Raw genomic sequence first — 27,651 nt, forward strand, 5'->3', positions numbered from 1 at the left:
GAATGAAATGTCTAATATTTTCTGTTGAGTTGATGTTAGAGCTCTATTTTGTTATGAAATTATAAAAGGTTTTGGGACAGGGAGGGAAGCTACAGAAATATTTAAAACCCTCTGTAGTGAAAACGAATCCACTTACTGTGCCCACACCTACATCATAAAATACATTGATCGCAGTTATTTCCATAGAGTACAAACACCCTTGATTGTTCATTGTAAAGATCCCTCCTCTATCGGCACAACCAACAAGACAATCTGTTCATAACATCAGGCGAGCCTCCCAAGCAGAAAGCTGTTCATCTCTCCCCAGAGATTGCCAGGGCAGCTGATATCTATCCCTTTTAACCCTACCTAGCTCCTACTTTAACATAAGAACGGCCAGACTGGGTCAGACCAAAGGGCCATCTAGCCCAGTATGCTGTCTTCCGACAGTGGCCACTGCCAGGTGCCCCAGAGGGAATGAACAGAACAGGGAATCATCAAGTCATCCAAATCATAAAGTGATCCAATCATAAAGTGACTTTAGACACCTAAATCTCAAAATCAGGCCCCTCCAGGGTTCACAAAGCCCCTGCTCAGCTGCCCCTGAACCCTGTAGGTGCATAAAATCACTCAGCACCTAAATTTTTGCAGTAACCAATTCCCTAGGCTGCTATATTTCTGCCTCTGAGCATGTGCACTGCAACCCCATGCCAGCCCTGTTACCTGGGGTCTTAAAACCCAAAGCAGCGGTAACTTAACTGTTTCACTCCAGGCGGTGTCAGGAATCAATCAATAGGAACACAGCGCTTCTGGCTGATGGAAGATTGATACAAACAAGTGTGCTCTTATCTAAAACTTTATCAATCTAAAACACAAAGCAAAATAAACTCTTCCCTGCCTTAGATAGCGGGAGGTATCAGTTAAATATTTAAGCTAAACTCATTAACTTTTACTCAGACCCATCTAGGCCTGACTCCCTGTCCCCGCACCCATGTTTTCTCCTTGGGACGGGGATCTTTAACTTTTAACTGTGCTTTGAGCACCCACTTGGGGCTCAGCAAATTCATCAGCCCTGATTTGCTTAGGGCTTGCTCGGGCTGGGCACATGACCATTATTAATCTTGCCACTAAGTACATATTTCACTGAAGAATGGACAGTTTTCAGTAACACAGAAGACAATCCCACCAGGTATTCCCACTGGTGTGGGAATTCTACAGTGGTTCACAGTCATGCTGGAAGGGCATAATGCATGGGGTCCCACAGGAATCAGTTCTGGGTCCAGTTCTATTCATGTGCATGGAGATAAAGGGACTTGGTGAGTTGTGTGCTGGTCTGTTTGTCTCCGGTGGGTCATGTGGCTGGGGTTTCGGTCCCTGACCAGGCCAGGTGACAGAGGTCTCTGTACCTCTGAGAGGGCCATGTGGCTTTGACCCTTGGGCCTAGGATCAGCCCTGGTGTTTGACGTCTGAGTCGTCGATCACCGCATTAGCCATGGGGCAGAACTAAGCAGCGAGGCACACAGTGAATAAGGTAGCTGCCGAGCAAACACTTGACCAGGCACTTGGGTGAGGCACTGAACTATTCAGTTATAACGTTATTTTAGCCCCATTCTCTAGGATATGATCGACAGACCTGCCTGGCCTGTTGGGATCTGTGTACTGTGAAGCAGTTTAACGGCACTTTTGGGTAAACACAGCAGCACAAGGTACAGTATTTCCACCCCCCAGAATCCTTTAGAAAGTGAAATCAGGATTTCCCCTCAACTACTGCCCGCCCCTCCAGCGGAGAACTGTATTTCAGGGTCAAACCCACCTCTATTATGGCTGGGCTGCCATCCGTGAGAGAGCAATTCCTGCCTGGGAAATCCCAGTTACTGAATGTGGAGGATGTTTGGGTTTGGTGTGTTCTTTCCGCCCACATCGCCACTGACATTCCTGATGGATTCTCCTACAGCCGCACCGGGGAAGTTGGAACAATGCTGAGGCCTCTGCTGATCCCCTTGACATACTTCTGTCTTCACACCTGGCTGGGAATCCCTCAGGTAAGCTCTTGAGCTTTGCCTGGGAAGCACTCTGTGTTTTCTCGTGTTTCTGCTCAAGGCTATACAGGCAGCAACACTGCCTTAGACCCATAGACGTGTAGGGCTGGGAGGGACCGTGAGAGGTCATCTAGTGCAGCCTTGTGGGCTGAGGCAGGACCAAGTGCACCGAGACCAGCCCGGACAGGTGTTTGTCTAATCAGGGCCCCACAACCCCTTCCGCAGTGGCTGGTAGGGGAACCCCGGCCCTCCCACTAAGCTGGGTTCCAGTCCAGGGACCCTCTGACCAGCAGCCAAGGTCTGTTCCGTCAGACTCCTTGCTGCTGCCTCCCTGGATATCTTCCTACCACAGCCCTTTTCCAGTCCGCACAGCCTCCCCCGGCTCACCCTTCATTCAGGGCCGGGCTCGTAGGGCTCCCCTGTCGAATCCCCCAACACAATCCCAAACCAAAAGAACAAAATTAAACCAATTTCTGCCTGGCTTGGGCTTCCTCCTCACCCTGCAGCAGTCTCCCTGTTTCCCTCAGGTCTCTCCACTCTTTACTGCTGGGAGAGGACTGCCGAGGTCTTCCCCCCTCTCTGCAGCCCCTCAAACTCCAGCCCAAATGCCCGCTAGGCTTTACCAACACTGCCTCCGGCTTCCTCCTGATCTGAGGCAACTCACCTCTGGCCGCAGGCTTCACTGCCCCTAGCCTCCCAGGCCTCCTCCTGGCTCTGGGCTCTCCAGTTCTGGCTACAGGCCTCTCTCTCCTCCGTTAGCCCAAAAGGGGACATCCCCAGGCAGGTTTGACCACCACCTGTGCATAGCACCCCCACGGGTGCCACCCTATAGCCAAAAGAGCTCCTGTTAACACCTGGTTAACCAGTGTGGGGTTAAAACAACCCACCACAACAGTGTTGCCATCCTCCATGCACGTTCGAGGGTTGAATCCTGGATGGAACCATCCCACAGGCACTGCCAGGCCTGGAGGCAGCCCACTGAGGTAAATGGAGGTGGTTTCCAGATATTCCATTGGGAATGGATTGGGATCTCAGTCCCTCCTAGCCCCTTCCCATGCCTCTTGTTCCCCAGGCTTTGTCTTCCCTATTAATGTATCCCTTCCTGCCTTTCTTCCCAACCTCCCCCTCCCCACACTATATCTATTACACTAACAAAGTCCCCAGTACACTAAAAATGAATCTGTTATGATTACAGGGCTTGCTGGTCCTCGCGTGTGCCACCCCCACCAAAAAAAAATCATGGAGCCAACATAACATTTGCCAAGCAACACACTGAGTATTCTGCCTATATGCTCCCCCGCTTCCATCTGTCTTGTCTGTTTAGAGGTAAGCCCCTAAGGGCAGAGACCATCTCTCAGTGTGTTTGTACAGGGCTGAGCACAACGGGGCCCCAATCCTGGGTGTGACCTCTAGGTGCTATTGTAACACAAATGCTAATGTGACCGTGTCATAAATATAAAGGGAAGGGTAAACCCCTTTAAAATCCCTCCTGGCCAGAGGAAAAATCCTCTCACCTGTAAAGGGTTAAGAAGCTAAAGGTAACCTCGCTGGCACCTGACCAAAATGACCAATGAGGAGACAAGATACTTTCAAAAGCTGGGAGGAGGGAGAAAAACAAAGGGTCTGTGTCTGTCTGTGTGTTGCTTTTGCCGGAGACAGAACAGGAATGGAGTCTTAGAACTTTTAGTAAGTAATCTAGCTAGGTATGTATTAGATTATGATTTCTTTAAATGGCTGAGAAAAGAGCTGTGCTGAATAGAATGACTATTCCTGTCTGTGTGTCTTTTTTGTAACTTAAGGTTTTGCCTAGAGGGATTCTCTATGTTTTGAATCTAATTACCCTGTAAGGTATCTACTATCCTGATTTTACAGAGGTGATTTCTTTTTACTTCTATTAAAAGTCTTCTTTTAAGAAAACTGAATGCTTTTTCATTGTTCTAAGATCCAAGGGTTTGGGTCTGTGGTCACCTATGCAAATTGGTGAGGATTTTTACCAAACCTTCCCCAGGAAGTGGGGTGCAAGGGTTGGGAGGATTCTGGGGGGGAAAAGACGTGTCCAAACCACATTTCCCAGTAAACCCAGATAAAGTTTGGTGGTGGCAGTGGAAATCCAAGGGCAAAGGGTAAAATTAATTTGTACCTTAGGGAAGTTTTAACCTAAGCTGGTAAAAGTAAGCTTAGGAGGTTTTTATGTAGGTCCCCACATCTGTACCCTAGAGTTCAGAGTGGGGAAGGAACCTTGACAGACCGTATGTTTCCTTTATTCTCCCAGGCAAAATGTCAGGTGGAGCTGAGCATGATGGATGACGCTCTTGATGACCAATATCTAGGATGTGCTGAAAAAATGGATGAAATTGCAACTGAACTGCTAGAGAACGAAATGGCCACGTCCTCGCTGTTTAGGACAGCGTGGGAAAAGTCAAAACTAAAATGGGATCTTGTAAAGAGAGAGATTTCTCTGCCCCCAGACTTTAAGGATGAGTTTGGAAGAGCCTTAGTAGCCTATACAGACAACACCACTGAAAACAGCATCATAACTTTTTCAACCATATTTAATGATGCAGTGAGTGGGACTAAGAGATCTCGAGCAGATTACATGGCCCATTTCCAGTTCAAAGCCTTTCATTATTATTTGACAAGAGCTTTGCAGCTCTTACGAGGGAGGTGTGATGTGACGTATAACATGACGCTGTACCGGGGCACTAAGTCTCAGTACAACGGATCAGGTCTCATCAGGTTTGGATACTTTGCCTCTTCATCTGTTAATAAACAAGAGGCTGAGAGATTTGGCACGGACACGCTCTTCACCATCCAAACGTGCTTCGGCGTGAAGATCTGGAACTTCTCATACAGTCCTTCCCAAGAAGAAGTGTTAATCCCAGTCCATGAGATATTCAGTGTGTCCCTAGGAAAAGAGAACAACAACTTTGTCCTCCGGAGCACAAACCGGACCTGCAGCCATTTTAACTGTGCATACCTGGGTGGTGAGTACTGGGCTGAACACGAGAAATATTTGTGTGGGGCTGTTTGCTGTGGTGAATTTGAAAACCCCATTTCAGGGATAGCTGATGAGAGGGACGCTGACTTGGGGACTTGCCACCAGGGCTGGGGGAGACAGGCTCCCACGACTCTTGCTGCTAGAGAGGGCTGGGGTGGGTGGACACTGAGTGCTTGGGACCTACTGGGGAAAGCGAAGGTGCCTAGACATCATGGTGATGGGAGCACTAGGAAGACAGGTGAAGGCCCCAAACCACTGCGAGTCTTCAACTCACACACACGCCCCGTACAGAGTCCACAGGAGCTCTGGCAGAGCAGCTGTGGCTCCTCAGACACGGCACCGCAAATCCACAGGCTGTGGAAAAGGGAACAGGCAGGTAGCCTAGTGTGCAGATGGCACATTATTTGGGGCGGTCAGGATTAGGGACGACGGTGAGGAACTTCAGAGAGATCAACCAAGTTGGGTGAACAGGCATCACAACATCAGGTGAAATTCACAGACACACATTCAAGGTAATGCACATTGTGAGGGATAATTTCACTACGTTGTTAATGAGCTGTATCAACTCAGACAGAGACTGGGACATCATTGTGGAGACTTCAGTGCAAATCTCAATGAAAACCTCTGTTCAATGTGCTGCAAAGTCTATAAAGCAAACAAAATGTTAGCATGCGTCTGGAATGATGGGATGGAGAATGTGAAGATTTAGTTGTTTTTTTTTGTTTTTTTAATAGTCATGGACAAGTCACAGGCAATAATAAAAAATTCACAGCCTCATGACCTGTCCATGACTCATACTATATACCCCAGACTAAATCTTGGATGTTCTTGGGGGCTCTGGGGCACCCACTGGTGCTCAGGGTGGGGAAGAAGGGTGCAGCCCAGGACAGTTGCTGCTTCTGCTGGTGGGGGGCGTCCCCACGTCCCGGGACCACTGCCGTGTGGGAAGCACAGTGTGGCTGGCACCAGAGTCTCCTGCGCTGCTCGGGTGGCCCTGGGGTCAGTCGCACCTAGGAGGTGTGGAATTCACAGAATCCGTGACTTCCATGACCTCTGGGACAGACTCACTGCCTTAATTATAACACTATTATATGAACCAGGAAAGAGTGCCCCATTGAGATACTAGTTTTGGTTCTGATCACATAGCTCTAAAAGATTTGTTAGTGGGGTGGAGAAAGTTCAGTGACAAGGGATTAAAGTGATCAGAGGTCTGGAGAGGTTTCTACTGAAGAGACTGGGATGATTGAGCTAAGAGAAAAGACATATAAAGAAACATGATGGAGATATACAAAATAATAAATGAGACACAGGAAATGGCAGCGTATAATTTACTACTTTCTCATAAAACAAGAATAAACTGAAGGCAACATATTTTAACTAGTAAAACTGTATGCCCTGTTATATAAAATGCAGGGTTAACTTGTGGAACTCATTGCCATAATGTTGCCATGACTCCAAAAGCTCAGTAGAATTAAAAAAAAAGTAGTAGCTATTTAGACAGTTAGGATAAACTAATTATTTTTAGAAGAGCAATAAACCCTTAGGCCTGAGGACAAAAGGCAGTCACTAACTGCCAGGGTTGGGGAAGAAATTTCCTCTGTGTATGTTATTCCCCTCCACAGTTTCTTGCAGCTTCCCAATACAGCTGGGCCTCATCTCAATCAGGGACAGGATACCAGGCTAGATCCAGTCCGACGGTTCCTATGTTTCTTTGGAAATAGTAGAATGCAGTGGAAAATTCTACCTGGGCAGATCCCATCTCATTGACCCTCTCCATTTTGTACCGTAGGAAAGAGAACCGAAACATGTGTTTACAATTCTGGTAAGAAAGAACATTTATTTTCAAAAGAATAAAAAGAAAACTCGCCCTCTGTATTGAAGCGCAGAGCACAGAGCAACCCCACCAGGCAAACATGTCACATGAAACCAATTGAGAAATAAGTAGGGTTAACTGTGTGTTCTGTCTATTTATCCAGGTTCTTGTAGGGAGCTCATGGCTAGTATCTGAGCACCTTCACATCTGACTCAATTACATGCACAGTTAATTTCAGAAAATAAATGTAAGGAGAATAACCCCTTAGAGCACTAATGATTCAACTTCATTGTTCTGAACTAAAGGCTGAACACACATCCCCTCACCCAACACCACAAGTGTGTCTATCTCTCTCCTCTCATAACTAGACCCATTCTGTCCAGTGGGGCGACATCCTCCCAAAGGACGAAACAGGACTATTTTACCAGAGCTCGGAAAAATCTCAACAAAATATTTTCTCATTGGAATTTGACAATTTGTCAAACTCTAAACCTTTTGCAGAGATGGTTTGATTTTGACACTGTTCTGTTAGAACGTTGCCTGGGTTCTGGCCAGCTCACCCACCTGGCTCCTTGGCAGCTTGGCTGGCAGGCTGCCTAGGAGTCATTGACCCCAGGACTTCCAGTGCCCCCGACTCTGGGACAGCCTGCTTGGTGGACTGTCCCAGAGCTGATGCTCCCTTCCCTTGTGTGGAGAATTTCAAGATTTGGGGGTTTTTATTCCATGTCAGAACAAAAGCAAATTTTGAAATATCAAAATCTTCCATGAAATGGAATGACCCTTCTCTGCCCAGCTCTACATTTTCCCTAAAGCCAATTAAAAAAAAGAAACAAATGGGGTTACTGGTGTCTGCAGCCAGTGTTTCATAGACTTATGTCTTCATTATTCATAACTGGTCTGGAATACACTTGTGGCAGACAAGCTCCAAATCAGAGCCTCTGGGACTGGCTTGGGTGAAACGTGCTCACTAATGATTGATACCAAAGGAACAAGCAGGCTGAGGAGGAGGAAGCAGCTGTGTCCAGCTTTAAGGATCTCTGTCTGTATGAAATAATTTCCTGTCAATTCTTTGATCCGCTTTATCCGCTTTTTCCTATTAACAGCTACCAGAAGAGGCCTGGCCTTCCGCAGTGAGCTGAGCCCTTCACTGTTTGGAGGATCCGTCATCCTGGTCCACGTTGCTGCTCTGAAGCTGTTTGCTGGTTTCTAAATTGTCCTATTTGTGTCACTCACTTCTTTCCCTCTAGCACAAATCATGGTGATGGGACTTGCCAGATCCAAAGCCATCCTGCTATTCTGCCCGCGTTCCAAAGGGAAACCAGGAACATGGAGGGAGTTTCGCTAGTACCTGCTTGGGCAAGATTTGATTATACATTACCGATGAGTAGATCAAAATGAAAGCTCAGTTCTATTCCAGGTGGGATTTGTTTTACAATGGTAGAGCTATAAAGTGGTGCCTGTCATATAAATAATTACTTGTATTCCTGTCATGCTAGCACTTTGTACTGACTTTTGATGACTTCAGTAAAAGACTAAGGAATGAACTAAGTCAAAGTATTTTCATTACTACAGTAGATAGGTTTAGTATGTGTCTCAGCAAGGTGAATCTATAACAGGACGGTTTGTGGGGTCCCTTGTCTATATCTCTCAGTCACTTTCATATCTAATTTGCTCAGAAGATGATATTTTTAACTGGTGAAATCAAAGGTCCAATTCTGAGTTAGTTTACCCACCTGCGTGCACACTGACCGTACTGGGATTGCATGGGGTCTAATCAGTAACATCATAGGTAGTCCTGGCCACTACCATGGCAGCTGACGTATTCCAGCAAGGGGCAGGGCGTGGTATATGGATATTCTGAATAGCCAGATTGGGCCATCAGGAGGACACTGGAACTGGACACAGTTGTGATGGGATCCCTGGGGTGCAGCCTGGGACTGTGGTACCACTGTGCCCCCCTGAACTCTCTCCAGCCTGGGCTATCTCTCACAATGACTTGCTAGTGACGAGCAGCAAACCCCTCCAGGTGCTGTGATCACTCAGTGGAGCCCCACACCCAGCTCGACGGCATGAATGCTCCCAGAGCCATTCATGAATCACACAGAGAAGGGCACCGGACAAATCCCCCCAGCTCACATCCTTCTACCCCAGGAAGATACTGTCTTGCCTTGCTCAAGATGGGCAGTGCAAATTTATTAATTGGTTCACCACTTCAACAATGGAAAGTGGACTTATACCAGCCTTTGTCAAACCTCAGCACATTTGCCACACACTTCAGGCAAACTCACTGGTAAAGATAAACAGCTAAACAAATGTATTGACTACAAAGATAGATTTTAAGTGACTATAAGAGTTAAGCAAAAAGTCAGTTAGTTACCAAAAGAAAAAAGCGCACAGAGTCTAAACTCTCAACCCGATTAGATTGGCAACAGCTAGACTAAACAGTTTCTCACCCAACTGGATATTGCCATCCTTAATAACATAGGCACCAACTTTCAAAAGTGGGGGGGTGAGGAGGGGGCTAAACCCCCAGCTCTGCACCAGGCCCCACCTCCTCTCACCCCCTTCCTCCAAGACCCTACTCTCTCTGCCCCTGCTCCACCCCCGGCCCACCCCTTCCTGCCCAGTTCTGCTCCCCCTCCCCCAAGCGCACCATGTCTTTGCTCCTCCCCCCTCAGAGCCTCCTGACTTCCACAAAACAGCTGATCACAGGAGGCAGGGGGGAGGTGCTGATCATCAGGGCCCGCTAGCGGGTGGGAGGCACTGGAGGGGAAGCTGATAGGAGGGCTGCCGGCAGGTGCTCAGCACCCACTAATTTTTCCCTGTGGGTGCTCCAGCCCTGGAGAACCCACAGAGTTGGCACCAATACTTAATATACAGGTTTGACCCTTAAAGTCCAGGCCACTTTACCAGGGGCTGGGGGGAAACCAGGCCCACCCTCTACTCCAGGTCCAAGCCCAGGGACCCTATAGATAGCAGCCAACTGTAACGTCCCTTTAAATAAACGGTCTTGCTGCTATAATTCCCTGGGCCGCTTCCCCATGGCTCCCGCACATTCTTCACCCTTATCTCAGGGCCTTGTCCTTCCAGAGTCCCAGCAACCAGCCTGGAGCACCACCCAGCTCTAGCAAGGAAACTGAAGTCCTGCTAAGCTAGCCCTGCAGCTCTTCTTATACTGACCTGCTGGGCCCTGATTGGCTGCCTCCCACACAGCCGCTCTAGGCAGCTTGGAGGACCGACCTACTGCTCTTTTCTGGGGTGGGGTGTGGCAGGGGCACAAGGCCTCCAGCAGGGGGTCTCAGGGTCTAGTCCACCCCATCAGAGTGTAACCCAGCATTTTTCAAAGTTCAGGTCACGACCCACTACTGGGTCGTGGTATTTAAGGCCCTGGGTTGCTCTGGTCAGCACCGCTGACCGGGACATTAAAAGTCCTGACGACGGTGCTGTCCAGCTAAGGCAAGCTACTGCCTACCTGCTCCGACACTGCGCTGTGCTCTGGAAGCAGCCAGCAGAGGGTCTGACTTCTAGGCTGGGAGGCTACAGGACTCCGTGCACTCCCCCCATCCCGAGAACCGCCTCCGCATTCCCATTGGCAATGGGAGCTTGGAGGGTGGTGCCTGCAGGCAAGAGCCGCGGGGAGCCTCTTGTGTACCTCCACCTAGGAGCTGGACCTGCTGCTGTCAATTGTCTGCCATTGCTTTCACAGAGGGAGGGAGGGGTGACTGACGACGTGTACCCAAAACCACCCGCAACAATGTTTTTGCCCCATCAGGCATTGGGAGCTTAACCCAGAATTCCAATGGGCAGCAGAGACTGAAGGATAGCTACCCATAGTGCACCACTCTGTAAGTTGATGCGAGCCACGGTAGTGAGGACTCACTCCACTGGCTTAATGCGCTTAGTGTGGACATACGCAATTGACTGTATAAAATCGGTTTCTAAAAATCGACTTCTATAAAATTGACCTAATTTCACAGTATAGACATACCCTAAGAAAGAGCTATAGCACCAGCTACTGGAAGACTCTATGAACACATGGAAGGGATAGCTCAGTGGTTTGAGCATTGGCCTGCTAAACCCAGGGTTGTGAGTTCAATCCTTGAGGGGGCCATTTAGGGAGCTGGGGCAAAATTGGGGATTGGTCCTGCTTTGAGCCCCCTAGGGGGTTGGACTAGATGACCTCCTGAGGTCCCTTCCAACCCTGATATTCTATGTACGGCAGCCTTGCAAAACTACCATGAAAACTTATCAAGCCAAGCCCAAGACATTCACTTGTCCACCCTTTATCATTAAGAAACTAATGAGAACCCACTAGCCCCATCAGAAAGAAAGTTTCCTTGCCCAAGACATGAAGAATTTATCAAGGCTGGTTAAATTCCCCAGTCCAATTGTAAGCAGGGGAATAGTCCCGCTATTGTGGGGAACTTTCCAGGTTTCTGCACTACCCCGGTGAAGCGGACTAGCGAAAGGACCCGAGTCCTCGCTCCCACTTCCTTTACCCAGTGGCCTCCCTGCCCTTGAGGACTCCCCTTCCACTCTCCTGTCTGGCAGAGACCTCGTAATCCCAAAAAGGCTGGGCCCAGGATTCCTGGGGGGATTCGACCCCCAACTCTGCTGCGGTCACCTAGGACAGGGGCTAGAGTGTCCCCACTCCGGGATACTCTCTCTGCACTGGGCACTTCTCTGACCCACTGACCATTACATACAAGTTAAAGCAAATACAAGTTATTTAATCAACAATTAATTTTAAAAAGAATAAGGAATAATGGGAAAGGTGAAAGGAAACACATCACCCCGCTCTGTGGCAGGGAACATCACAAACAGTGTCTCTGGAACGTCAGGGCAGTTCACAGTCGGTTCTTTGTAAGTCCTAGGCCTCCTGCTCAGGCCCTGGCTGTGCTGCAGGGATGCTGTGGGTTGGACACTCGCTCTGGTGGTGGCCACACGCTCTCAGGCTCTCAGTGGTAGGACCCTTCTTCCCGGTGTCGCCCCCGCCCTGTCGGGGTTACGATCCACGCCTGGCCTGCAGAGCCCCTTGGCTGAGGCGTCGCCCTGTGCTGGGCCTGCTGCCCAGGGTCCCCCTCGGTCTCCCCAGCTGCTCACTGCACCCAGCTCCGGAGACGGCTCCAGCCCCAGCTGCACCACTCGGTCTCTGCACTGCTGCTGCTCTGACTCCAGCTCCCTGGGTTGCTTCTCTGGCCCCTCTGGCTCTGGTTGCTGCAGCTCTGCTCCCAGGACAGGTCTGCTCTGCAGGCTGCTTCTGTGACTCTGCTCCCAGCACTGACCTGCTTCCTGGGCTGCTTCTCTGGCCCCTCTGGCTCTGGTTGCTGCTCCCAGGACAGGTCTGCTCTCTCTGGGCTGTGCCTCTGGCTTTGGGGCTGCAGCTCTGCTCCCAGGACAGGGGCTGCTCTCTCTGGATCTGGCCCAGCTCTGCTCTCCAGCTCAGCTCAGGCCCCTGCTTTCTCCTTAGCTCGGCCCCACTCTGTCTGATCCAGGCAATTCCAGCTCACACGGAGGACGGGACCTCCCTGGCCTCCTGACTCCCTGATTAGCCTGCCCGTCCTGTCATTCAGGCTGACCTAGAGCATTGGCCTCTCCCCATTGTTCCTGGAGACTATCAGTCTCAGGGTCCTGGTTTCCCATAGACCCTTCTCCTTTTAGTACTGGGAGCTAGCCAACTAAAACACCCCCACTGACTGTTAGTAAGGGGGCAACAGTCCCCTTACACAATGGAAGGAACAGTGTTGTTTAAGATAGGAAAGCCCTTGGGCCAGCAGCATAAAGTGATGGGTTTCACAGTACGAAAACAGATTGTTGGGGGATTCCAGGGAGGAGTCTTCTGAGTCCCAGCCCTGAAGTTGGGTGAACCTAGAGAGTCTGTGGGGAGAAGGACTGGAAAAGGGCTGTGGCAGGAAGAAGTCCATGAAGGCAGCAGCAAGGAGTCTGACAGGACAGACCTTGGCTGCTGGTTATAGGGTCTGTGGACTGGAACCCAGTTTAGTAGGAGGCCCTGGGTTCCCCTACCAGGCACTGGGGTAGTGGCATGGGGCCCAGAGACGGGAATAAGGCCAACTGAGCACCTTGAGGGAAATGTACGAAGATAATGGGGCCCAGAATCGGGGCCAAAGAGGTTTTGTGAGGACATTAGACTTTTATTAGTTAGACTTTGTTACCCTGTTTGGAAGTCCTCACTCTGCGTTTGTCAGCAACACGTCAGAGACCCTTTTTATTCTCAAGCAATTGCAAGGGGGAGAGTGCGCAAGGACAGGGATTCCCCCTTCCTAGGCAGGTCTCCGCCAGATAAATAGTTAGGGCAAGCATTTATACCTTTTGTTACATACAATAATGATCAACTGCTGCATCTAGAATCATAGAATATCAGGGTTGGAAGGGACCTCAGGAGGTCATCTAGTCCAAGCCCCTGCTCAAAGCAGGACCAATCCCCAATTTTTGCCCCAGATTCCCTAAACAGCCCCCTCAAGGATTGAACTCACAACCCTGGGTTTAGCAGGCCAATGCTCAAACCACTGAGCTATCCCTCCCCCCATAAAGTTTATACATATTCCTTCCTGATATCTTACTTTTCTCAGCAGTTCCTGCTACAGTCTGCGTTCCATTCTTATCTAACACAAGGTCAAAACAGCATCTCTTACAGTTTTCCCACTCGCTTCCCACTGGCCCAGGCCCTGCCTTAAAGTCTCGCGTTATTAGAGTTAGAGTTAGCCTGACTCTTGCTCTATTCCTAAGAAAACTAAGATGTCTGCGTCCAAATTCCCTTTATCCCCCCGGGATAATGGAACATTCCATCAGGTGGCACACTGCTGAGAATCCCTGCTGGAGAGGAGCCGACGGTTTATCATGAAAATGCCAAGAGATCTTTAAGTGCAGCGTAGGTGCCCAAAGCAGTTAGTCATTCATTGGCTGGAAGCACTTGGCATTTCTCTCCAAGAATCTGGCTCTATTTTTAAAGTCTGACCCATCAACTAGATTGTGCTAATTCCAATATTCCTCGATTGTAACCCCATTGACTTGCAGTGCCGTGTCTAGGCAGGGTGAGCTCCCATGGCCAGGCTCACCAGAGTTTGTCCCTGGAGAGCTCAGACTGAGGCTGAACATCCCACCAGATTGCAGTTACCTGAAACGTTCTGCTTGTGTTTCAGCCAAGAGGACCCAACAAGATTGGGGTAGCTCTGGTAAGAACCTATTTGTTGGCGTTAATTGATTTGTGAAGCATCGTTCTCATGCATGGGAGTTCTGAGCATGCAATCCCAGGACAGTCAGTGGACATGCAGGTGGGTAAACTAGCCCAGCATTGGGCCCTTGAGCTCTCCAGTTAGAAATATAATCTTCTGAGCAAATTTGATATGAAAGTGACTGAGAGATATAGACATGGGACCCCACAAACTGCGCTGTTACAGTTTCACTTGGTTGAGACCCAGATTAAATCTGTCAAAAGTATTCATAAAAATACTCCAACTTAGTTCATTTCTGAAAAGTCTTTTACTGAAGTCATCAAAAGTCAGTACAAAAGTACTAGCATGACAGCAATACAAGTAATTATTTATATAACAGGCACCAATTTATAGCTTTACCATTGTAAGACAAATCCCACCTCGAATAGAACTATGAGCTTTCAATTCGATCTACTCATCGATAATGTATCATCAAAGCTTGCCCAAGCAGGTACCAGAGACACGCCCTCCATGTTTCTGGTTTCCCTTTGGAACGCTGGCAGAATAGCAGGCCAGCTTTGGACCTGGCAAGTCCCATCACCATGATTTGTGTTAGAGGGAAAAAGTGAGTAACACAAATATGACAATTGAGAAACCAGCAAACCGCTTCAGAGCAGCAACATGAACCAGGATGATGGATCCTCCAAACAGTAAATGGCTCAGAACACTGGGGAAGGCGATGCCGCCTCTAGTAGCTGTTGATAGGAAAAAGCAGATCAAAGAAGTGATAGGAAATTATTTCACACTGACAGAGATCTTTAAAGCTGGACACCGGTACCCTTCCCAACAGCTACTGGCATCTGTTTATGCCAGAGGGACAACATTAATCCATTTCCCCTCTGCAGGACACCCCATCCTGGGATTTCCCTGGGACATTCACCTCACTGGTGAGATATTTCACCGGCTTCCTCCCTCCTCAGCCTGCTTGTTCCTTTGGTATCAATCATTAGTGAGCACGTTTCACCCAAGCCAGTCCCAGAGGCTCTGATTTGGAGCTTGTTGTCTGCCACCTAAGTGTATTCCAGACCAGTTATGAATAAAAGACATGAGTCTATGAAAGACTGGCTGCAGACACCAGTAACACCATTTCTGTTTTGGGCTTGTTTTTTTTTATTGGCTTTAGGGAAAATGTGGAGCTGGGCAGAGAAGAGTCATTCCATTTCATGGAGGATTTTGATATTTCAAAATTTGCTTTTGTTCTGACATGGAATAAAAAGAACCCAAATTTTGAAATTCTCCACACAAGAGAAGGGAGCATCAGCTCTGGGACAGTCCACCAAGCAGACTGTCCCAGAGTCGGGGGCACTGGAAGTCCTGGGGTCAATGACTCTTAGGCAGCCCACCAGCCAAGCTGCCAAGGAGCCAGGCGGGTGAGCTGGCCAGAACCCAGGCAACGTTCTGACAGAACAGTGTCAAAATCAAAGTCTCTGCAAAAGGTTTAGAGTTTGACAAATTTTCAAATTCCAACGAGAAAATATTTTGTTGAGTTTTTCCGAGCTCTGGTAAAATAGCCCTGTTTCGTCCTTTGGGAGGATGTCGCCCCACTGGGGACAGAATGGGTCTAGTTATGAGAGGAGAGAGATAGAGACACACTTGTGGTGTTGGGTGAGGGGATGTGTGTTCAGCCTTTAGTTCAGAACAATGAAGTTGAATCATTAGTGCTCTAAGGGGTTATTTTCCTTACATTTATTTTCTGAAATCAACTGTGCCTGGAATTGAGTCAGACGTGAAGGTGCTCAGATACGAGTCATGAGCTCCATACGAGAACCTGGATAAATGGACAGAACGTGCAGTTCACCCCACTTTTTTCTCAAGTTGTTTCCCTGTGTATGACATGTTTGCCTGGTGGAGTTGGTCTTGGCCCTGCCCCTAAATACAGAGGGGAAGTTATGGTCAAATCAATGAAAACAAAATGTTTCTTTCTTACCAGAGTTGTCAACACACATTTGGTTCTTCTCTCCTACGGTACAAACAGAGAGGGTCAATGAAATGTGACCTCAGGTAGAATTTTCAACTCCATTCTACTATTTCCAGAGAAACATAGTAATTGTCAGACTGGATCCCGCCAACAGGCTACATCTAGCCTGGTGTCCTGTCCCTGACTGAGGTCAGGCCCAGCTGCATCAGGTGAAGCTGTAAGAAACCCCGGAGTGGAATTACCTACGCATACAGGAAATTACTTCCCCAACCCTGGCAGTTAGTGACTGCCTTATGACCTCAGGCCTAAGGGTTTATTGCTCTTTTAAAAACAATTTTTTATCCTATGTAACATAACTGTGGAGATTCTGTCTATATAAATAGTTAATTCCCATGGGTTCATATAATGCTGTTATAATATTTTTACATTATTCTCCATCCCATCATTCCTTATGCTTGCAAGCATTTATGTTTCCTTTATAGACCTAGCAGCACATTGAACAGAGCTTTTCATTGAGATTTGCACTGAACTCTCCACAATGAGGGCCAGGTTTCCTTCTGAGTTGATACAGCTCATTAACAATCCAGGGAAATTATTCCTCACAAAGTGCATTACCTTGAATGTGTGTCAGTGAATTTCACCTGATCTTGTGTTGCCCATTCACCCAACTTGGTTAGATCTCTCTGAAGTTCCTCACTGTCATCCCTAGTCCTGACTGCCCTAAATAATGTGCCATCTGCACACGATGCCACCTGACTGCTCCCTTTTCCACAGCCTGTGGATTTGCTGTGCTGTGTCTGAGGAGCCACAGCTGCTCTGCCACGGCTCTTGTGGACTCTGTACGAGACATGTGTGTGTTGAAGACTCGCAGTGTTTTGGGGCCTACACCTGTCTTCCTAGTGCTCCCATTGCCAGGGTGTCATAGAATCATAGAAGATTAGGGTTGGAAGAGACCTCAGGAGGTCATTTAGTCCAACCCCTTGCTCAAAGCAGGACACCTGGTGTCATGGGTGTCTAGGCATCTAGGCACCTTCTCTTTCCTAAGTGAGCACTTGGGACCCAGTGTCCACCCTCCCCAGCCCGAGGTCCTCCCTAGCAGCAAGAGTCGTGGCAGCCTGTCTCCCCTGGTCCTGGTGGCAAGTCCCCAAGTCAGCGTCCCTCTCATCAGCTCTCTCTGAAGAGGGGTTTTCAAATTCTCCACAGCAAATAGCCCTACACAGATATTTCTCATGTTCAGCCCAGTACTCACCACCCAGGTATGCACAGTTAAAATGGCTGCAGGTCTGGTTTGTGCTCCGGAGGACAAAGCGGTTACTCCCTTGTCTTCGGGACACATTGAATATCTCATGGACTGGGATTAATACTTCTTCCTCCTCCTGAATGCATGAGAAGGCCCTGATCTCAACACCAGAGCAAGTGTGAATGGTGAGCAATGTGTCCATGCCAAATTTCTTAGCTACTCCTATATCAAAAGACGAAGAGGCAAAGTATCCAAACCTAATGTGACCTGATCCCGTGTGCTGAAGTCTGACAGAAACCCCCCGGTACACCGTCCTTTTGTACATCATATCACACCTCCCTCGTAAGAGCTGTGAAGCTCTTGTCAAATAATAATGAAAGGCTTTGAAGTGGAAACTGGCCATGTAATGAGCTCGAGATGTCCCAGCCCCTCTGACTGCCGCATTCAACTCACTGTGAAAGTCATTGTCAGTGTAGGCTATAATGGCTCTTCCATGCTCATCTTTAAAGCCTGTGGGCAGAGAAATCTTTTTCTTTACAAGTTCCCATTTTTTTTCTGAGTTTTCCCACACCCTGCTAAACAGTGAGGACATGGACTTTTCTTTTTCTAGCAGTCCAGGTGCAATTCCATCCATTTCTTCAGCACATGCTAGATATTGGTCATCAAAAGCGTCATCCATCATGCTCAGCTCCACCTGACATTTTGCCTGGGAGAATAAAGGAAATGTACGGTCACATTAGCATTTGTGTTACAATAGCATCTAAAGGTCCCACCCAGGATCAGGGCCCTGTTGTGCTCGGCCCAGTACAAACACACTGGAAGATGGCCTCTGCCCCAAGACAGAGGAAAGGTGGGAGAAAGGGATGGGACACACAAGCAGAATTCTCAGTGTGTTGCTTGGCAAATGTCACACTGGCGCCTCGATTTTTTTGGGAGGGAGGAGCGGGGTGGGTGTGATGCATTTGTAGCTGCCCTGTAGTAATTGATTAATACTGTCTGTTGCCCTGGTTCCTGGGGAAAAGAAGCAGGGATGGATACAAGAGGTCTGGGAATGCAGGGGATCAGAAAATCTGTGTCAGGTTTAACAAGGAACCCTTAGTTAAGAGGGGAGAGGGAGTTGTTCAAGGGAGCCAGGCTCAAAGACAGGTCCAGCTGGGGTGCAGAGAGCCTGCCTACATTAGCCCCAGGGGATGGTAGCCCTTTAGGTAAGACTGATGTGAGTGTGGACTGTGGGTTGTTTTAAAATCCGGTTTCTCTAAACGATTTGTTCCCACAGTAAAATGAACAACACTTCTTTGGTGTCGGCAGATACAACACTGCGCCCCGACTCCCGAAGGGATGAACCGCAGGGACCTGAACTCAGCCGGAGCTGCTGGGTAAGCACGATGGACACACAGGTACCTCAGCCCAGGGCCCCGTCTGAGAGTGGGAGAATCACAGGATTCCTGCCCAGGAGGGTAAAGGCACAAGGCCTGACACCCGAAGGGATGCACTCAGAGACCAGAGAACCATGTACCCATGACAGAGGTGTTTTTAGTTTACTGGGGTCTATGTTAGTGTAATAAATATATTGTGGGCAGATGTAGGGTTGGGAAGAAAGGCAGGAAGGGATACATCAATAGGAAAGACAAAGCAAGGGGAACAAGGGACATAGAAGTTGCAGTGGGGGAGGTTTAGGTTGGATATTAGGAAAAACTTTTTCACTAGGAGGGTGGTGAAACACTGGAATGCGTTACCTAGGGAGGTGGTAGAATCTCCTTCCTTAGAGGTTTTTAAGGTCAGGCTTGACAAAGCCCTGGCTGGGATGATTTAACTGGGAATTGGTCCTGCTTCGAGCAGGGGGTTGGACTAGATGACCTTCTGGGGTCCCTTCCAACCCTGATATTCTATGATTCTATGATTCTAAGGGAGGGCGCTAGGAGGGACTGAGATCCCAATCCACTCCCACAGGAATATCTAGAAACTACCCCCATTTACCTCAGAGGGAGTCAGTGGGTTGCCATCTCCATATGCCTGCCATGCACTGCATGCTCCAGGGCTGGCGGTGCCCGTGGGAAGGTTCCATCTAGGATCAAACCCCCGAATGCACATGGAGGACGGCAACACTGTTGTGGTGGGTTGTATAAACCCCACACTGGTTAACCAGGGCTTAACGGGAGCCTGAGCCCCTTTAGGCTGTGGGGTGGCACCTGGAGGGGTGTTAGGCACAACTGCTGATCAAACCCAGCTGGGGTGGCTGGGGATGTCCCCGCTTGGGCTAAAGGCAGAGAAAGGCTTGGAGCCAGAACTGGAGAGCCCATAGCCAGGAGAAGGCCTGGGAGGCTGGGGGCAGTGAAGCCTGCGGCCAGAGGTGAGTTGCCTCAGGTCAGGAGGAAGCCAGAGGCAGTGTTGGTAAAGCCTAGGGGTCGTTTGGACTGGAGTTTGAGGGGCTGCAGGGAGAGGGGGAAGACCTCGGCAGTCCCTCTCCTGGCAGTAAAGAGTGGAGAGACCTGAGGGGAACAGGAAGGCTCCCGCAGGGTGGGGAGGAAGCCTGAGCCAGGCAGAAATTAGTTTAATTTTGTTCTTTTGGTTTGGGATTGTGTTGGGGGATTCCACGGGGGAGCCCTGCGAGCCCAGCCCTGAAAGAAGGGTGAGCCGGGGGAGGCTGTGCGGGCTGGAAAAGGGCTGTGGTAGGAAGATGTCAAGGGAGGCAGCAGCAAGGAGTCTGACGGAACAGACCTTGGCTGCTGCTCAGAGGGTCCCTGGACTGGAACCCAGTTTTGTGGGAGGGCCGGGGTTCCCCTACCAGCCACTGCGGAAGGGGTTGTGGGGCCCTGATTAGACAAACACTTGTCCAGGCTGGTCTCAGCCCACAACCCTGCACTAGATGACCTCTCAAGATCCCTTCCAGCCCTACATGTCTGTGGGTCTAAGGCAGTGTGGATGCCTGCATAGTCTTGAGCAGAAACACAAGAAAATACAGAGTGCTTCACTGGCAAAGCTCAAGAGTTTACCTGAGGGATTCCCAGCCAGGTGTGAAGACAGAAGTATGTCAAGGGGATCAGCAGAGGCTTCATCATGGTTCCAACATCCCTGTGCAGCTGCAGGAAAATCCATCAGGAAAATCAGTGGAGATTTGGGGGGAAAGAACACACCAAACCTAAACATCCTCCCGATTGTTTCACCGTGATCCATTGTTCCACATTCAGTAACTAGGATTTCCCAGGTGGGAATTGGTAATCTCCCAGACTGCAGCCCAGCCGTAACGGAGGTGGGTTTGATCCTGAAATACAGTTCTCAGCTAGGGGGAGGGGAGTAGTTGTGGGGAAATCCTGCTTTCACTTCATGGTGATCACATTTCCCTAAAAGCCTTTGGGAGTTAGAAATATGATCCGTAGTGCTGCTGTGTTTACTTGTAAGTGCCGTTACACAGCACAATACACAGAAACCAGCGGTCAGGCAGGTCTGTTGATCATATCCTAGGGAATGTGGCTAAAATAATGACATAGCTCAATATTTCAGTACCTCACCCAAGTGCCTGGTCAAGTGTTTGCTTGGCAACTACCTTATACACTCTGTGCCTTGCTGCTTAGTTCTGCCCTGTGGCTAACGGGGTGATCAATGACTCAGATGTCAAACACCAGGGCTGATCCGGTCACAATCATATGGCCCCTCTCAGAGACACAAACACAGGCCATGGTCACCTGGCCAGGTCAGGGACCCAAACCCTAGCTACATGGAGACAAACAGCAAACAGACCAGCATGCAACTTACCAAGTCCCTTTACCTCCATGCACCAGATCCATGGCTACGCCCTGAAAAACTCCCCTGCTTGCCTCTCCTCTTTGCCTGCTGAGCCGATCCCTGGTTTAGAGGGTATGGTGGGGACTTGGGTCTTTGGGGGTTGATTTTCTGGCCAGGGAAAGGGATCCAGGCATTGAAATTTGGAGTCTGGACCCTGGGGGAGAACCAGTGACATGGGGACTAGGGAGTGGCAGTGTCTTGTTCAGGGAAAGCAGAGGTAGGGCCAGGAGTGGGAAGCAACAGGCTTGGGGTGTTTCCAGGGAAGGATGGGACTTCCACTGAACACCTGGAAATGCCATCCCTCCCCTGCCAGGTGGATAGAAAATGAATCTGAACACATTTCATATTTCTTTTAATAACAATGGGCCAGGTGATGCATCTTCGTTTGAAATGGATCTTCCATTGTAGTTTGACACTGCCAATGTAAGCAGGGTCTGCTGACTTCTTCCCTGACAGCTAGCTGGGAGGGGAGAAACTTCCGGAGAAAACTGTATTTACATAAACACACCTACTCTGCTTAGACACCTACTCTGCTTAGATAGAACGCTGTTGCTCAAAATTATCAACTTTGGCTAGGGTTGGGTTATAAATCAGTGGGGAAAGTAACTAAAATACATTCCTCATGGATTGTATTTTCTAAATGGACAACCTACACTAAGTTCTCAATTACTGAGGGACAATCTTCACTCATTGCTATATTTGCCTTCCACAACCGACACTCTGAATAACTTTTCATGAGTGATGTACCCAAATACTTGGATGCTAATAAACTGTATTCTTAAATTTATTCACCTTAATTTAGGTTATTGCTGATTATGCACTGTATGTATCTTACAACTTTAAAAACAAACTTTGTATTTGTGGATAATCTAAGCAGTATACCCAGATGTACAGACACTCTTTTCTTAACCTGTGACTAACATTAGCTTTAATTAAAAAAATTAAAACTGAATGCAGGGGTAGTGAAATGCTGTTACCAATATTGGTCGCATTATTGTAATACAGGGAAGCAGGACTGTGCTTAACTGTCCCAAATGAGGGGGTCATCCTCAGATGAAAGAACCTTGTTAAGCCAGGGGCTCAAACGCAGAGCCCTGTGAAAGTAAGAGGGGTGGGGACAGCTGTCCCAGCCAGGAGGTGTGCGGATTCTCCCTAGGAGTCCCCAGATTGTTTTGACCCTTTCCTTCCCACAGCTCAAAGAAAGAGCTAAATAGGCTTCATTAGGAACCTCTTTTGTTTTTTTTAAATGCTCAATCAGAGCAGAAATAAGTTGTGGTAGGACTGTGTTTCTGCCCAACCTGCTAAGAGCTAAAAATTACTGAGAGCTGAAATCGCTTGAGATGGGGCAGTGTCTCTGCCGAGCCTGCAGAGAGCTGAGCATCACTAAGATACTGAGGTGCAGAGGTCACAGCAGAGAGGCAGGTGGCAGCAGAATGTGACTAGCAGTTGGCTTGTGAACGAGTGGCTGGTGAGGCGGTGATCAGAGCGAGTGGCCAGCAGGGTGGCTGGCAGAGAGGGTCAGCGAGCGAGTGCCTGAGCAGCGGAGTGAATAAGGTACCTCTATACCCCCCACTCCACCCAGGGTGGGAGGTGAACTCTGCAGATGCACCTCTGAACCCTTGGTCTGCACTGACCAAGGTCAGCAACTCTGAATGGGGTGCAGAGAAGAGTCGGGTATGGGATAGGGATTTTTGAGTTGCTGGACTTAAGAACTTGAGGGGGAAAGATCACTGCCCAACTTACTTGGGGGTGGATCTGTTGCTCATGGTTTATGTTTATGAACCCTGTTTGTGGCATTTTCCCAAATTAACACCAAGTTACTTCCCTCCTTTTATTAAAAGTTTCTTTTGTATGCTCAGACTCCGTGCTTGCCTCTCAGAGGTGCCCGGGGGTGGTGTGTAATTTTCCCAGGTTACTGGGTGGGGGCTTGCGCCGGTTCTCTGTTGTATCGATAGAAAGGAACCCCTAGACAATGAACCGGGCCCTGGTTGCTGCTGGCTTTGCCTGGCAGAAGGGTTACACCAAAATATATCTGAGCTTTGACACATTTGGGGGAATCCAGCCACATTCTCAGTGCTTCATGTTTTCTTTTTTAAGGCAGGATCCCCTTTTGAATGTAAGTCCAAATAAATGCCTGATTCTCAAGGAGAGAACACCACCTTTCCACTGTAAAACCCCATTTGTGTGCTTTTCTGAACCTCAGACTGATTTTTTTACACATTTCCTCTCTCTGTCTCAGCCATCTTCCTGTAGAACCAGTAATGGAGTTGCTCTCCAAAGACTCCGTTGGCTATAACTTCGCCTGGGGTTTGTAGGAGAGTTGAAGGCTCTGCAAAATACTGAATACAATTCCAGACTGTGTTACTTTTTCACACATCTTCTCTAGGGCTGACGGGAAGACACTGTAGATTTCACCAGGCCCTGCTCATACACTCTGTACCTCGGGAAAACACCCAGCACCCCCATGTTCATCCTTGTAAAATGATTGTGTGGTATCTAATGCAAAGTTTGTCATGTTGGGTGTCTTCATAAGGCTAAAGATGCACTGAGCATTATTGTTATAGGTTATAATTTCATGTATATAGTTATGAGGCTGAAAATGTGTCCTCATGGCTTTAAACAAGCCCAGACAAAAACTTTCCAAGAGCAGAGGGGCAGTTCACATTTCATCAGGGCATGTATGGAACAAACCCAGCCCAGCCTCACAGGAACAAGGGACACTGGCCTCGGCAGCAACAAAGGATCTGTTGGACTCTCAAGTGAATCACCCCCTTCCTTTGGTCAGTTTGGGATTGCAATGAGGTAATGCTCATCTGAGTCTGAAGGGGGAGTGTGCAAAGCCAAGAGGGAAAAAAGAACATGATAAAAGGGAGAGACGTTTACCATGCTCTTCCTCTCTCTTCCACCTCCATCTACAGACACCACCACCAAGCGACTGAAGTGCTAATCAAAGGGGAGAGCCTGCTTGAAGGGCAACCAGCCAGCCTGTGGTGAGAAGCATCTAAGTTTGTAAGGGCACTGAAAGTATTAAGAGCGGCTTAGAATGCGTTTTGCTTTTATTTCATTTGAACAAATCCAAACTGTTGTGCTTTGACTTATAATCACTTAAAATCTATCTTTGTACTTAATAAATTTGTTTGTTTCTTCTACCTGAAGCAGTGCGTTCGGTTTGAAGCGTGTCAGAGACTCCCCTTGGGATAACAAGCCTGGTGCATGTCAATTTCTTTGTTAAATTGATGAACTCATATAAGCTTGCAGCTTCCTGCTGGCATAACTGGACGCTGCAAGACGGAGGTTCCTAGGGTTGGGTCTGGGAGCGGAGATATTGGCTAGTGTCATTCAGTTGCACAATCCAAACAGCTTACATGCCAGAGGCTGTGCATGAACAGCCCAGGAGTGGGGGTTCTCACAGCAGCGCAAGGTAAGTCTGGCTCCCAGAGCTGAGGATTGGAGTGACCTAGTAGATCACAAGTCCAGATAACACTAGAGGGGAGCATCACACCTGCCCCTAGAAATTCAGTAAAATATCACTAAAATGTGGATAAATGTTCCTTCTGTTACAGGATTTTCTTCCCCTTAATGTAATCTTGCCTCGGCATGGAAGCATGATATAGGCCTTGCTAGAGCCCTAGGCGTAACTAACAGTGTGAACCAAAGGCTGTGAACCAGAGTAGGCCTGGCCTGGGCAATATAGCAACACACCAGGTATTGGCTAAAACCAAGTAAGCACAGTCCTGACTGGAGATGTTGGTACAGGACACCCAGAGTTCTCAAGTAACGGCGTGAACACATTCCGAGGAGATGGTACAGGGACATGCCGATCTGAGTAAGATAAGGATGGGATGACAGGATAATGGATGGGGATGTTTTGGTCGAATTAGCAGGTACCAGGATAAGGCCGGTAACCATCCACATCTGGAGTGCAATCTGTAACTTGTCTGTGTTAATGTATAAAAGGAGAAGCCATAGGAGGGGCACCTTTGTCCAGCTGAGGGGGCAGCGTCCCAGGCACTGACTGAGCTGGTTCATTGTCACACACATTCGTATGTTAGTGTCCCTGAAGTTACTAGTGGGAGCTAGGGCCATGCTTTGGTGACAATAAACCTGGACGAGTGCCTTCACCACTGAACTGAGATGGTCCCTTAGTGAAACTCAGTGGGGTTTTTTGGTTGACCCTCTGCCAATACCAGGAGAAAGGGGAAGAGCGGAGAAGAAATTAGGATCCTGAGGCTGACAGTCCCCAGGGCCAATGGGAGAGGCCAATGCTCCAGGTCAGCCTGATTGACAGGGCAGGAAGGCCAATGAGGGACTCACGAGCCCAGAGACCAGGTGTGAGCTGGAGCTGCCAGGGACAGAGTAGGGCAGAGCTAAGGAGAGAGCTGCAGCCAGAGCTGGGCTGGGTGCAGAGCTGGGGCAGCGCAGACCAGTTGCCCCGATGAGGATCCAGGGCTTAGCTGTAGTGAGGAGCCGCGGGCCCAGAGCCAGGCTAGCGGGTGCCGGCTGTGTCACCTCTAACACTGCAGCTGAGTGCAGTGAGTGGCTGGGAGAGCCGGGGGGACGGGGGAGTGCAAGGATACATCACCCGACCAGATCCCTTGCAAGCTGCACTCAGCAGGGAAACACGAACCCGACAGGGGAGCCAATGCTGGGGAGAAGGGTCCTGCCACCTAGATTCTGTGGGCGTGTGGCCACTGCCAGAGCAGGGGTCTGACCTGCACACCCAGGGCCTGGGAGGGAGGCCTGGGATGTGTAAAGAACAGACTGTGAACTTCCCTTATGTCCCAGAGACGCTGTTTGTGGTTTCCCCATGCCTACGGGGCGGGTTCCTTGTTTCACCTTTCCCATTTTCCCTTATTTCTCTTACTGCTGCTGCTGCTGTTTAATAAATTGTATGTAGTTTGAACTGAATGCAGTGCTCAATGGGTACGGGAGACAGCACCCCGGAGCGGGGCCACCCTAGCTCCTGTCCTAAGTGACCACCACAAGATGGGGGGGTTACTTCCCCCAGGAGTCCTGGGCCCAGGCTTGTTGGGGTTATGAGGACTCTGCCACACAGGAGAGTGGAAGAGGAGTCCCTGAGGTCAGGCAGGCCTCTGGGTAAAGGGAGCTGGGGTGGGGACTTATCCTTTCGCCAACCGATTCCAGGGGTAGTGCAGAAGCCAGGAAAGTTCCCCACAATAGCGGGAACATTCCCCAGTTTACATTTGCACGCATGGGTATGTCTGGAGAGGAGTTTTGAAGTCCTAATTTCAGTGGGGTTAAGGTCAGCCACGTGTATGGCGGGAGGGGATGTAACGGTGGCCCTGACCAGCTACATCAGCGTAAAAACTACAGAGCCCCTGACAGAGAAAAATAACAGATATAAATCTGTCCTGGTAAAAAGATGTGGGACGGCTCTCAGTGATTTTGCTCCAAAGTGAGCCAGCTCTTACTCTGGTTGTGAGAGGGCTCAGTGGGGTGGGGATCCAGATGCAGCTGGTTGGGGCCTGGTGGGGTAGGTAGATCCAGGTGCAGGTGGCTCGTTGAGAGGGTCTATAAAGAAATCTATGGTGGAGAGTCCGCAAAAATTCAGGGTAGTTGTGTCAGTAGAGGATGGATCTTTACAACAAACAATCAGGGATGTTTGCACTCTACGGAAACAGGTGTGGTCAATGTCTTTTATGATGTACATGTGAGCAAAATAAGCAGATTTTTTTTGTTTTCACTGCAGAGGGTTTTAAAACATTTCCGTAGTTTCCCCATCCCAAAAGCTTTTATAATTTTATAACAAGTTAAAGCTCTAAAATCAACTCAACAGAAAATATTGGACTTTTCAGACTGTGCACCCCTCAGATTCTACCCTCTGATATTACAATCTGCATAACAAACATGCCCAGAGCTCCCAACCCAGATTGTGGCCCCGTTGTGCTAGGGGCTGTCCATAGGGAGGCTGTGCCAATCCCCAAAATCTTACAATCTAGAGCAGACAAAGGCTGGTAGAAGAAAGCGAGGTAGAGTGACTTGCCCATTGTCACACCCAGCGGGCCAGGGGCAGAGGTGGGAGGAAAGCCTTGGTCTCCTCGCTCCAAGTCAGCTGCCTTATCCACTGGCCCACCCTCCCCCTCGGTTCCACAGGTACTGGACAGGTGTAACTGCAGGCAGATTTCTATCATCGTCTAACCTGTTGTCTAGAGATAAATGCAGCAGAAGTGTCTGTAATTAAGATAATGAAGAGTAAGGATTTAATGATGTTACTATACCTGACTTTCCCAAGTGTGTCTGAGTCCCTGGCAGGCTGCTGGCCTGAGCAAGAGATGGCTGCAGTTGTAGAACTTAATCTGCAGTGTTCATGACACAGGAAATAGTTTGACTTTATCTAAGAAACGGCCCTGCAGACTTTCACTTTCGGAACGAACGGTGTTTGCGGTTTTTTTTAGGAAATAAGGGCCTGATCTAAATCCCCCTGAAGTCAATGGAAAGACTCCCATTGATTTCAAGGGGCTTTGGGTCAGGCCTGTACAAAGTCAAAACGTTACGATGAGCTAGGGCCAGGGCTCCTGAGTATTCCCAATAACACCAGTTTCCAAACATATCCACAAAACTACCCCCATTTTATCCTCTGTGCTTCCTGTTGTAGGGTTCTTTACCTCCCTGTCCCAGATGTTAAAGC

At 48.9% G+C, this 27,651-nt stretch overlaps 2 protein-coding genes across 4 annotated transcripts; one reads left to right on the forward strand and one right to left on the reverse strand.

The window, feature by feature from the left end:
• The first annotated feature begins 1,955 nt into the window (after positions 1-1,955).
• On the forward strand, positions 1,956-8,310 carry LOC140899440 (ecto-ADP-ribosyltransferase 5). Its single transcript, XM_073315058.1, has 3 exons — positions 1,956-2,021; positions 4,291-5,002; positions 7,933-8,310. Exons 1-3 carry the CDS (start codon positions 1,956-1,958, stop codon positions 8,037-8,039), a joined length of 885 nt encoding a protein of 294 aa, XP_073171159.1. The 3' UTR covers positions 8,040-8,310.
• Positions 8,311-14,310: 6,000 nt separating this feature from the next.
• On the reverse strand, positions 14,311-27,377 carry LOC140907389 (ecto-ADP-ribosyltransferase 5). Of its 3 annotated transcripts, XM_073333259.2 has the most exons (5): positions 27,242-27,377; positions 20,213-20,299; positions 17,673-17,925; positions 15,989-16,021; positions 14,311-14,756 (listed from the first exon to the last, which is right to left on the reverse strand). In XM_073333259.2, the coding sequence occupies exons 2-5, from the start codon at positions 20,276-20,278 to the stop codon at positions 14,614-14,616; spliced, it is 495 nt and encodes a 164-aa protein (XP_073189360.1). In that variant the 5' UTR covers positions 20,279-20,299; positions 27,242-27,377; the 3' UTR covers positions 14,311-14,613. The 3 variants fall into 3 exon arrangements, 2 of the variants coding, with proteins under 2 accessions (XP_073189360.1, XP_073189342.1); XR_013635457.1 differs by having other exon boundaries at positions 15,989-17,925; positions 27,242-27,374; XM_073333241.2 differs by having other exon boundaries at positions 14,311-17,925; positions 27,242-27,374.
• Between the last annotated feature and the right edge of the window lie 274 nt (positions 27,378-27,651).

The sequence above is a fragment of the Lepidochelys kempii genome, chromosome 1, assembly GCF_965140285.1.
Source record: "Lepidochelys kempii isolate rLepKem1 chromosome 1, rLepKem1.hap1, whole genome shotgun sequence".
Lineage (NCBI taxonomy): Eukaryota > Metazoa > Chordata > Testudines > Cheloniidae > Lepidochelys > Lepidochelys kempii.

Coding starts and splice junctions, on each gene's coding strand:
- LOC140899440 (XM_073315058.1), top strand. CDS start 1,956: ATGCTGAGGCCTCTGCTGATCCCCTTGACATACTTCTGTCTTCACACC. Junction 2,022..4,290: donor CCTGGCTGGGAATCCCTCAG/GTAAGCTCTTGA, acceptor TTATTCTCCCAG/GCAAAATGTCAGGTGGAGCT. Junction 5,003..7,932: donor TAACTGTGCATACCTGGGTG/GTGAGTACTGGG, acceptor TCCTATTAACAG/CTACCAGAAGAGGCCTGGCC.
- LOC140907389 (XM_073333241.2), bottom strand. CDS start 20,278: ATGATGAAGCCTCTGCTGATCCCCTTGACATACTTCTGTCTTCACACC. Junction 17,926..20,212: donor CCTGGCTGGGAATCCCTCAG/GTAAACTCTTGA, acceptor TTATTCTCCCAG/GCAAAATGTCAGGTGGAGCT.